Genomic DNA, 11920 nt, shown 5'->3' on the forward strand with positions numbered 1-11920 from the left:
TACAGGATTCATTCCGCTTCACTTTTTATTCATTTTGTTTTCTCCCTTTTTTGCAACTCTTACGTTGAACGCTGAAGACGTCGATTTGGCTAGACGGACGGACATAGAAAACTACACCACCGTTTCGGTTACTGCCATAGCAGTTCGGACAGTTACGTCCAGTATGGAATCCACAAACTCGTCTATGTAGTCACACAGGGAGAAGAGGGCAAGCATCGTGAGGCCTGTGGAGAAGTACACCGAGAAGGTGCGTGGGGCAATCCCTTGGAACGCCCTGCGGCTCAGCCTGGAATAGAGATGTGAGGCAACATGTTTACAAAGCTGAAACTCTGTCTGGTAAAAAGTTTGTACAGGTTATCTCTCTTTTTTTTTCAATGAGAAATTAAATATGTTTGGTTTACTATCTTCACCTTCCCCCTAATCTCAGTCTGTTGAACCGTTGGGGCACCACATATGATCCGTCGTCCATCTTTCTCCATTTCGCTTGCCAGTATTAGTAACTTAAATGTTATTCTTTACATGACAACACAAGAATCAGTTTAAAAAAAATTAACCAATTAGTTAATTAAATATTGGTAATTAATTATTTTTTGTGGTATCTCGAACAATGGAAAGAAATTGTACTTGACTTAAGTGTTGGTTATAAGCTGTTATATTCTTCTTTAAAGGTCGTCGTCTGAGTCTTAGTGACAACATGAAAAATGGGTCGAGACTATAGAAACGATAGATAACTCTACAAACTTTCGTATTTCATAACCTCTCCTCAGCAGAGTGGCTACCGTGTAGGCTTGAGAAGCCTGAGAAGGCTTCAACCATGAGTTCTAATTCAGGTCTTCCCCCACCCCTTTTTTAAAATAAATGCTTTTTTATTGTTAGCCTAGATCTATTACAAATTAAATTACATGACTGATCTAACCTAATTGATACAACTATGCTTAATGTAAGCTTTGTTTTTGTTTTTTTTTTTACAAATTTATTGTTTATAAAAACAGTCATATAAAGTGCTGGGATATAGATGTGAAACAACAGATGCATATAGTCACTTGAATTTTTAACAGAGTTTTGAGGCAACACATAAATACAAGCAGATAAATACAAGCACATAAATACAAACACATAAATACAAACAGATAAATACAAACACATAAATACAAGCACATAAATACAATCACATAAATACAAACACATCAATACAAGCACATAAATACAAACACACCAATACAAGCACATAAATACAAGCACATAAATACAAACACATCAATACAAGCACATAAATACAAACACATCAATACAAGCACATAAATGCAAGCACATAAATACAAACACATCAATACAAGCACATAAATACAAACACATTAATAAAAACACATCAATACAAGCACATAAATACAATCACATAAATACAAACACATCAATACAAGCACATAAATACAATCACATAAATACAAACACATAAAGCGCTGGAGTAGAGATGTGAGACAATACAGGCACTTAAATTTTTAATGAATTTTGAGGCAACACATACATACACGCCATACATACACGCCATACATACACGCCTTTCTCTCCTGTCCAATAACATTGCCATTTCCCTCTTGTTACCTACAGCCAGTTCCCCAGATAAAATTCTTTCCACCTATCAATCGGGATCATTTTTTCAAAGTAGAACCGTCCCTCGTTTCACGGCCCTACTGTCCTGTAACACCGCCCCTTTTTTACTTTAGGGAGCGTCTCGTTACCTGTAGCATCATCCTTTCTTACCTGTAGACTGATGATGTCAGAAGGGTGGGTAAGATCACTGAAGCGAATCCATCGAACAGAAAGGTGTCGGCAATACGGATGATACCGTTTTCAGGAGCTCTCTAAGGAAGGGAGACAAGAAAAATGGATCACATTAAACTATCACATGCCATGTAACACAAGACATTCAGCCTACCTCAAGACTAAGACTGAGACTATGATAAAGACTAAGACTGCTTTGTTGAACCTTATGGAAATTTATTGTTATTACAAGGACCTTCTTCTCATATAAAGACAACACAAGAGAAACAGACACATAAATAGAACAGACACAACATAAAGAGCTCATTCAGTGACTACACTCAGGCATCTTGGTCCTTTTCATGTTTCCTGATCAACGGCTGGCGTTGATATAGTCTGACCGAGTAAGGCACGGACGAGTTTTTGTAACGCTCGGTTCTAGCCTTGATAGACAGAAGTCGCCCACTTCGCGACGACTTGACGTAGTTATGATGGCGCCGGTGGCTGTTGTCTTCCAAGATTTTTTCCGATTTTTTCCTGAGACATTTTTATTCAAATAGTTCATTTAAATATGCATGTTTTGTGCGTGTGACAGTTTAGATGAAGCAATGCCTTGCCAAGTTATTCCCTATGTTTAGCAGATTTTGCGAAGCCGCGCAGTAAAAATTATCTTCTTATTTAGTTTAAAGCTATTGATTTGGTATGGGGAAAAATAACCGCTGGGATGTTTTCTTAGTCACATTTCCAAAAGCTTTTTATCAATGATGACGCCTATATATTTATACGACTTGACTTGTTGACGCTTAAGTCATAATGGGTTACTCTTTTTAAAGTAACGTCTGTATAACATAAGATAAGAAGATAGGTTAAGTCTTTATCTGCAGTTCATGTATCATTTGTTAAAAAAGGGAAGATAATTTTAAAACAAAAAATAACAAGAGAAGATAATTTTTACACAAAACAACAACGGAAGATAATTTTAAAACAAAAAATAACAAGGGAAGATAATTTTAACACAAAACAACAAGGGAAAGATAATTTTAACACATAAGATAGCAAGGGAAGATAATTTTAACACAAAACAACAAGGGAAAGATAATTTTAACCCAATGACAACAAGCGAAGAGTCCACTCAATTCAAAGGGGTACCTGACTTCGAGAAAAGGCGGATGGATCATTGTGCTGGCCACATTACAAACTCATAAACTGTGGCCCATAAATACAGATGAGCTTTACATCATCTGCACCATAGATCGCAATGTTATTTAACCTTGATTAGGCCAATAATAGAATATGCATCCTCCGTTTGGGACCCCTCAACTCAAGAAAACATTAAGAAACTGGAACAGACACAAAATAGAGCAGTGCGAATCATAACAAACGAATATTCACATTTGACTAGAGTATCACCTTTAGTAAAATCACTAAATTTAGAAAGCCTTCAGGACAGAAGGCTCAAAAGTAAAGTAGCAATCATACATAAAACACTGAACCATAATCTTCAAATACAAAAACAAAATTTAGACACAAAGATAAAGGCACATTCCTCGTCCCAAATGCTAGGACAAATTTGTACAAATACTCCTTCTTCCCTAGTGCTATTAGAGCATGGAATGGGTTGCCTGAGCTAGCCAGGAAAACCAGTGACTTGGCAGAATTTAAGTCATTGGTTAATATGCAGGACTAAATGCACGGCGCGTTGGACGTAATTATCTTCTTTTTTGAAGTAACGTCTGTATTATATAAGATAATAGATAAGATGACGCATAGGACGTAATCATCTTCTTTTTTTTAAGTAACGACTGTATTATATAAGATAAGATCTCAACTTACACCATGTCTCGTTCTAATACGAAGAACATGTGTGCCTGTTACTATCTGCATCTTTTGCACATTTTTTTCTTTCTTCTTAATTATAAAAGACAAGTACAAATGCTCCTTATTCCCTAGTGCCATTAGAGAATTTAATGTGTTGCCTGAATCAGACAGGAAAACCAACGACTTAGCAGAGTTTAAGTCATTGATTAACAAGTATGACTTGGCAGAATTTAAGTCATTGGTTAATATGCATGACTAAATGCATAGCGCGTAGGACGTAATCATCTTCTTTTTTGAAGTATCGTCTGTATTATATAAGATAAGATAAGATAATGTCTTAATCCTGAAAAAAAAAACCGCAATCGGTCACTACTTACAAAGCCGTTCCAGACTGCATGACTGACAACATAGATCCCTGTGACGACATAGCAGAAGTTGATGTGCTCAGGTAATATAATCTCTATTAAAGCCTCATTTATCGCCCAGGTATGACCTGTTGAAGAAATGCATGCAAAATAACAAACTTTTCGGTGTATCCGGTGCAAAGTGTTGATAAACTATGGTTTTTAAAACAACAGAATTATTATTTTTTCTTCAGTTTTATACCTACCAGGGACAGAAGAAGAACTAGCTGACCTGGTGATGCGCATTGACAAATACTTCCGCAGCATATGGCATGCAAATAAATGCCGAAAAAAACTCAAATTATGACCAATAGCCATCAGGGCTTTAAAAGAGGCATCAGTATTGGAGGTTAAAAGCTAACTAGTGTTAACAGCTTCAAATACCTCGGAGCTATTGTCTCAGATGAGGGAACAAAACCCGAACTATTGGCCCGAATAGCACAGTCCACAGCAGCCCTTTCAAAACTTAAAATAATATGGAAAGATAAGGGCTTAGCCCTCGGCACCAAAATCAGACTGATGCGCTCTCTGGTCATGGCCACATTTTTATACGCTTGCGAGTCGTGGACATTGAATGCAGAGCTTGAGAGGAGGATCCTAGCAATGGAATTGAGATGCTACAGAAGGATCCTTAGGCATCACATTCAAAGACCGCATCACAAACTAAGAGATCAGAGACAGGGTTACTGTAGCGATCGGAGCCCATGACGACCTGCTAACTATTGTAAAAAGACGAAAGCTTAAAACCTTTTGGCCACATTACAAGATCTACGGGGCTCGCAAAGACCTTCCTTCAGGGAACAGTGCCAGGAAAAGAAGAAGAGGCAGACAGAAAAAGTGATGGAAGGACAACATTAAAGAATGGACGGGCCTGCCATTGAGAGAGGTTCTAAACAAGTCAAAAAAAAAAAGGGAGGAATGGAGAAAGACGGTCGACAAATCTTGCCTGGTGCCCCAACGGTCCAACAGACTAAGGGATAGGTAAAGGTAAAATACCACACAATAATTTAGTTTAGTTGTCTACCATCAGTTTGGTACTTAAAAGTCAACGGCCGTCAACAATACTTAGTACAGGATTTGGTTTGCTGTAGAGCTAGAATAAAACAAGCACACCCTTTGTTTAAAGTACCGATGTGCTCCGAATAAAATCCGCCTAAACTCGGAAACTCTCCGAATGATTATGAAAACTATAAATAACATTAAGTCGTTTATTTACAGAGGAAAATGTTGAGTCAGTCATCTATTTTGAGGCTCCAGTCACTTCTTGTAGCGTCTCTAAGCTTGTTGTATTTCCTGTATTATTCTATCTACTTTTTTGGTTTCGAGATTACTACTTTTTAACATCTATTAAATGTCTCCTAACGGAACAAGCACACACCCTTTGTATAAAGCAACAGAGCCGTCTTTAGGCAAAGGCAAACTAGGCAACCGATATGGCGGGGGGTCTGACATAGGACTAAAAAAAAAATTTAGAGAAAAAACAGCCAAACTTAGGTCAAATCTCAAACATAGCAAAGCTCTGATGCTTGATGTCTGCTAGACTAGCTCTCCGTGTTTTTACCATGACTCAAGGTTTACTAAACAAGAGTTTAGATTTACTTGTCAGACTACAAATGGTAGAAGACCTTTTTAGTGAAAATATCCAGACTTTTTTTTGAGTCTATGCATCAAAAGCTTAAAAAAGTGGTCAACGAATCGACTATTTCGTAGGAAAAAGTCATGAACGCTTTCACAGGAGATGCTGGTTCAAGAGATGCAGATGAAAGCGTTCGATTTGAATGATCTAGGCGTATGGCCATCTTCAATTGGCAATAAAAGACGTATTGAAAACATATTGATTGATTTCGATATAGATACAAATATGTTTTTAATTAACTGAGTGATTTTGTTTTTCATTTGGGGTCACTAAATTCACTCCGCCTAGGGACTCCAATTACTTAAAGCCGGCCCTGAAAACACAGACAAAATTACACACTTACCTATATGGCGCACCGGAAATATCCGAAACCCATCCATCGGATGGGATGAATCACTTTCATTACAAGGTGCGTCGATCAGGCAGCGTTCTTGACATAGGGTAGCTTTTTAAGTCTGCTGGACAACATGTATACACAAGGTTAATCAGCGTCATATACATACATATGTACTTATGTATAGATTACATATAGAATGACAGCACTAGGGACCACCCTTGTTTTAATGAGAGAAAATAGAGAATTCAATTTAGCGAAATGTTGGACAGTCTTGACAAGAGCACGGACCCTGCGATTCGACAACTCCGCCTCGCAGCAACACAATAGCGGACCTACAAACCACTAGACTCAGACCTTACAGACCCCACTAATCTTCTAATCGGTAGTATTCGGTCAGAGGTCAACGGTCACAATTGCTGCCTTCACCAACAATCTTAATACAGCCAACACATAGCGTCATTGATAAACACGCATGACTAGATTGACATAGGGATACGCTTAGGACGTAATCATCTTATTCTTTGAAGTAACGTCTGTACTTTATAAGATAAAAAAAGAAGATAAGCACACACCATCCATCCGATATTCTAGACTCGAAAGTCCTACTCTTGAAATCAAAGTCTATTCTGGATTATTTCTCATTTAGACTTTTAGAATTGTATACAATAATGGGTCCCATGATATAGATAGTTCCCTGATCTACACATTAGTATTGCCTTCACATGGATGCTCGAACCATAATGGAATAAACAAAATTTGCTGGGTCTAAAAACAGAAAGACTCAAAAGTAAAGTAGCCATTATACATAAAACACTGAACCCCATAATCTTCAAATACAAAAACAAAATGTAATAAAATACTCTGAAAGACACAAAGATAAAGGCACATTCCTCGTTCCATGTGCTAGGACAAATTTTTACAAATACTCCTTCTTCCCTAGTGCTATTAGAGCATGGAATGGGTTGCCTGAGCTAGCCAGGAAAACCAGTGACTTGGCAGAATTCAAGTCATTGTTTAATATGCATGACTGAATGCATGACGCGTACGATAAGTTGGTTGCCGTTCTTGAAGTAACGTCTGTATTATATAAGATAAGAATTTGAATTACCTTTTAGTTTTTACCATTGTTTGCATGGTTTGAAACCTGCAACATGTCGGGTTGTCGCGTCATATTAGACTTCATAGCCTCAAAATCACAAATGACACGATACTTATGTATGTCATAGAACCCATTGCCAGCAGGGGCGTACAGTCTATATGGGCATTTTGGGAAAATGCCCGGTGGGCTGGTACTTACATGGGCCTAAAGGGCCTCATGAATGCCACTTTGGCACGCATTAAATTGTCAAAGGTTTAATAATATTCTCAAATATAAGGGGCTACATGGGCGTCATGTTAAAAACATCTTTTACAGACTACTGTGTAATACTAATTTAACCATAACACATTTTTTAAAAATAATGTATAACCCACATCCGTTGACAGTGCTATTAGTTGGCTTCATCCTTTAAGGGCCTACAAACATAGCGATTAAAAAGCAACATTAGGCCTATATTTCTTATAAAGCTATAGAGCATGAATACAGTTATCGATACATTATTAAAAAAAATAACATAATGATTTTGAGAACAGATAGGCCTATAATTAGAGGCCCATCATATGATATACAATTTATGGGCTGTACTATATAGAAATGCCTTGGCCTATTTTGACATCCATTCAGTCCGCTTCTGATTGCCAGTGACAGATCTTTGTGGAGACGGCTTGCCGCCCAATGCGCCAAACGGCGCGGGAGGACCTAAGACAAAGTCTAAGTACTCTAAGTCTAAGTAATTAAGAACTCTTTAACTTGATTAACATAATAAATTCATTTCTTTTCTGAAATGTAGATCTAAATCTCTAATTGGTGGTCTTAGCTTCATTTAAATCAAGACAGTAGGTGAGTGTAGAGTAAATATAGTTAGAAATAGACCCAGAGGAAGCATCCGAAAGAAGGCTCAAAAGTTTAAAATGAAACTCCAAGGAGGCTTACGTACCCTATGCTATTGCCAGAGACATGTTTCCACTTGTAGACATTGCGAGGCTGTTCAGAATTGATGCTAATAAGCTCATGACCAGCCTTTTGGTGCGGACAAAATTTAAATTATGTGTTATGCAAATGCTTGAATACTTTATTAGCTCCTCACTTTTTCAGTCCTAAAGTTAAAAAAAAACAGAAGTATGTATTCTGGCACATATGCATAAGGCAAAGCCTAATCCATCTGTCTGTCTGTCTGTCAGGTACAAATCTAATACACGTTATTTTTACTACTTATAAATCTTGCAGTTTCGAAATATACAACAGTAATGGTGTAGTTCTTTCCCTTAGATAAGCCTATGTTTTATGCTTACGTTTTTATAAAACGCATTTTTCTTTTGTGTTTGTTTTTGAATCGCTTTTGTAAAAGAGTGCGCCTTTCATGGTTACATCATGCTCACTGAGCCATGGTCCAATGTCTTTTGTGAGCCAGTGGAAGGAGGGAGGGGGCTATCTGGGAGAAAGCGTTCGTGTTGTCTTAAGACACTCAGCAGACAAACAAGACAGTTCAAGACAGGTTTCGAGCTCGACGACCCTTCATAGGTAACTTCTTGGTCTATGCCTTTTAACTGAACCCGATGTTATTTTTAGACACAGGGCCTGGCTGGCATCGATGTTATTTTTAGAAATAGGGCCTGGCATCAATGTTATTTTTAGTCCCAGGGCCTGGCTGGCATCGATGTTATTTTTAGACCCAGTGCCTGGCATCGATGTTATTTTTAGACCCAGGGCCTGGCATCAATGTTATTTTTAGACCCAGTGCCTGGCATCGATGTTATTTTTAGACCCAGGGCCTGGCTGGCATCGATGTTATTTTTAGACCCAGGGCCTGGCTGGCATCGATGTTATTTTTAGTCCCAGTGCCTGGCATCGATGTTATTTTTAGACCCAGGGCCTGGCTGGCATCGATGTTATTTTTAGACCCAGGGCCTAACTGGCATCGATGTTATTTTTAGACCCAGGGCCTGGCTGGCATCGATGTTATTTTTAGACCCAGGGCCTGGCTGGCATCGATGTTATTTTTAGACCCAGGGCCTGGCTGGCATCGATGTTATTTTTAGACCCAGGGCCTGGCTGGCATCGATGTTATTTTTAGACCCAGGGCCTGGCATCGATGTTATTTTTAGGCCCAGGACCTGGCTGGCATCGATGTTATTTTTAGACCCAGGGCCTGGCATCAATGTTATTTTTAGACCCAGGGCCTGGCATCGATGTTATTTTTAGACCCAGGGCCTGGCTGGCATCAATGTTATTTTTAGTCCCAGGGCCTGGCATCAATGTTATTTTTAGACCCAGGGCCTGGCTGGCATCGATGTTATTTTTAGTCCCAGTGCCTGGCATCAATGTTATTTTTAGACCCAGGGCCTGACATCGATGTTATTTTTAGACCCAGGGCCTGGCATCAATGTTATTTTTAGACCCAGGGCCTGGCTGGCATCGATGTTATTTTTAGTCCCAGTGCCTGGCATCGATGTTATTTTTAGACCCAGGGCCTGGCATCAATGTTATTTTTAGACCCAGGGCCTGGCATCGATGTTATTTTTAGACCCAGGGCCTGGCATCAATGTTATTTTTAGACCCAGGGCCTGGCTGGCATCAATGTTATTTTTAGTCCCAGGGCCTGGCATCGATGTTATTTTTAGACCCAGGGCCTGGCTGGCATCGATGTTATTTTTAGTCCCAGTGACTGGCATCGATGTTATTTTTAGACCCAGGGCCTGGCTGGCATCGATGTTATTTTTAGTCCCAGAGCCTGGCATCGATGTTATTTTTAGACCCAGGGCCTGGCATCGATGTTATTTTTAGACCCAGGGCATGGCATCAATGTTATTTTTAGACCCAGGGCCTGGCTGGCATCGATGTTATTTTTAGTCCCAGTGCCTGGCATCGATGTTATTTTTAGACCCAGGGCCTGGCTGGCATCGATGTTATTTTTAGTCCCAGTGCCTGGCATCGATGTTATTTTTAGACCCAGGGTCTGGCATCGATGTTATTTTTAGACCCAGGGCCTGGCATCGATGTTATTTTTAGACCCAGGGCCTGGCATCGATGTTATTTTTAGACCCAGGGCCTGGCTGGCATCGATGTTATTTTTAGACCCAGGGCCTGGTTGGCATCGATGTTATTTTTAGACCCAGGGCCTGACATCAATGTTATTTTTAGACCCAGGGCCTGGCTGGCATCGATGTTATTTTTAGACCCAGGGCCTGGCTGGCATCGATGTTATTTTTAGACCCAGGGCCTGGCTGGCATCGATGTTATTTTTAGACCCAGGGCCTGGCTGGCATCGATGTTATTTTTAGTCCCAGTGCCTGGCATTGATGTTATTTTTAGACCCAGGGCCTGGCATCAATGTTATTTTTAGACCCAGGGCCTGGCTGGCATCGATGTTATTTTTAGTCCCAGTGCCTGGCATCGATGTTATTTTTAGACCCAGGGCCTGGCATCGATGTTATTTTTAGACCCAGGGCCTGGCATCAATGTTATTTTTAGACCCAGGGCCTGGCTGGCATCGATGTTATTTTTAGTCCCAGTGCCTGGCATCGATGTTATTTTTAGACCCAGGGCCTGGCATCAATGTTATTTTTAGACCCAGGGCCTGGCTGGCATCGATGTTATTTTTAGTCCCAGTGCCTGGCATCGATGTTATTTTTAGACCCAGGGCCTGGCTGGCATCGATGTTATTTTTAGTCCCAGTGCCTGGCATCGATGTTATTTTTAGACCCAGGGTCTGGCATCGATGTTATTTTTAGACCCAGGGCCTGGCATCGATGTTATTTTTAGACCCAGGGCCTGGCATCGATGTTATTTTTAGACCCAGGGCCTGGCTGGCATCGATGTTATTTTTAGACCCAGGGCCTTGCCGGCATCGATGTTATTTTTAGACCCAGGGCCTGGCATCAATGTTATTTTTAGACCCAGGGCCTGGCTGGCATCGATGTTATTTTTAGACCCAGGGCCTGGCTGGCATCGATGTTATTTTTAGACCCAGGGCCTGGCTGGCATCGATGTTATTTTTAGACCCAGGGCCTGGCTGGCATCGATGTTATTTTGAGACCCAGGGCCTGGCTGGCATCGATGTTATTTTTAGACCCAGGGCCTGGCATCTGTCACATCCTTATTTAGTTGTATTGTGACATGGAAAAGCTGTGAAGTACGGAATACACTCTATATAGGTGCTTAGGATGTTTCACGTTGGAAACAAGCGTCCACAGTTGAACTGTGGGGGAAAAAAAATCTCGTTTTGGTGAGTTGACCACATGGTTAGAGAGTCAGTAGTCGCCATGTTCTGAAACTCTATGGATGTCTAACGTAGTTGATATTACCAGTTGTGTACTTACAATATTTCATTGGATATAAGTTAATTTGTGAAACATAATATGTATTTCTTTATGGCTAGATTTGCCAGTTTAATATGTATTCCTTTTATGGTCAAGTAAATATTCTGTCTGCTGATCAGAGACTTGATTGATTAATATTAGTAATTGTTGTTCTGTGATAATTAGAGTGGATGTACGAGTCAAAAAGTAGTAGAGCTACTTAAGTGAAGCAAGGCATCTTTAATTATTCTAATATACATAACTTCTTGTCACAATAAGAAGTGACAGCATCGATGTTATTTTTAGACCCAGGGTCTGTCATCGATGTTATTTTTAGACCCAGGGTCTGTCATCGATGTTATTTTTAGACCCAGGGTCTGTCATCGATGTTATTTTTCGAGACCCAGGGTCTGGTATCGATGTTATTTATAGAGACCCAGGGTCTGTCATCGATGTTATTTTTAGACCCAGGGTCTGTCATCGATGTTACTTTTTCGAGACCCAGGGTCTGGTATCGATGTTATTTATAGAGACCCAGGGTCTGTCATCGATGTTACTTTTTAGAGA

At 39.8% G+C, this 11920-nt stretch overlaps 1 protein-coding gene across 2 annotated transcripts; it reads right to left on the reverse strand.

Moving 5' to 3' along the window:
* LOC129921994 (uncharacterized) lies at positions 1 to 8119 on the reverse strand. 2 transcript variants are annotated; one of them, XM_056005668.1, is made up of 5 exons: positions 7993 to 8119; positions 5963 to 6074; positions 3957 to 4072; positions 1762 to 1862; positions 1 to 286 (listed from the first exon to the last, which is right to left on the reverse strand). In XM_056005668.1, exons 2-5 carry the CDS (start codon positions 5997 to 5999, stop codon positions 112 to 114), a joined length of 429 nt encoding a protein of 142 aa, XP_055861643.1. In that variant the 5' UTR covers positions 6000 to 6074; positions 7993 to 8119; the 3' UTR covers positions 1 to 111. The 2 variants fall into 2 exon arrangements, with proteins under 2 accessions (XP_055861643.1, XP_055861644.1); XM_056005669.1 differs by having other exon boundaries at positions 5963 to 6077; positions 7993 to 8029.
* Between the last annotated feature and the right edge of the window lie 3801 nt (positions 8120 to 11920).

The sequence above is a fragment of the Biomphalaria glabrata genome, chromosome 12 (genome assembly GCF_947242115.1).
Source record: "Biomphalaria glabrata chromosome 12, xgBioGlab47.1, whole genome shotgun sequence".
Classification (NCBI taxonomy): domain Eukaryota; kingdom Metazoa; phylum Mollusca; class Gastropoda; family Planorbidae; genus Biomphalaria; species Biomphalaria glabrata.

Bases quoted from the DNA above. Each gene is read 5' to 3' on its own strand.
- LOC129921994 (XM_056005668.1), bottom strand. From the start codon at position 5,999: ATGGATGGGTTTCGGATATTTCCGGTGCGCCATATAG. The intron at 4,073-5,962 runs GTAAGTGTGTAA...TTTCTTCAACAG, and splicing joins ATTTCCGGTGCGCCATATAG to GTCATACCTGGGCGATAAAT. The intron at 1,863-3,956 runs GTAAGTAGTGAC...TCCCTTCCTTAG, and splicing joins ATGCAGTCTGGAACGGCTTT to AGAGCTCCTGAAAACGGTAT.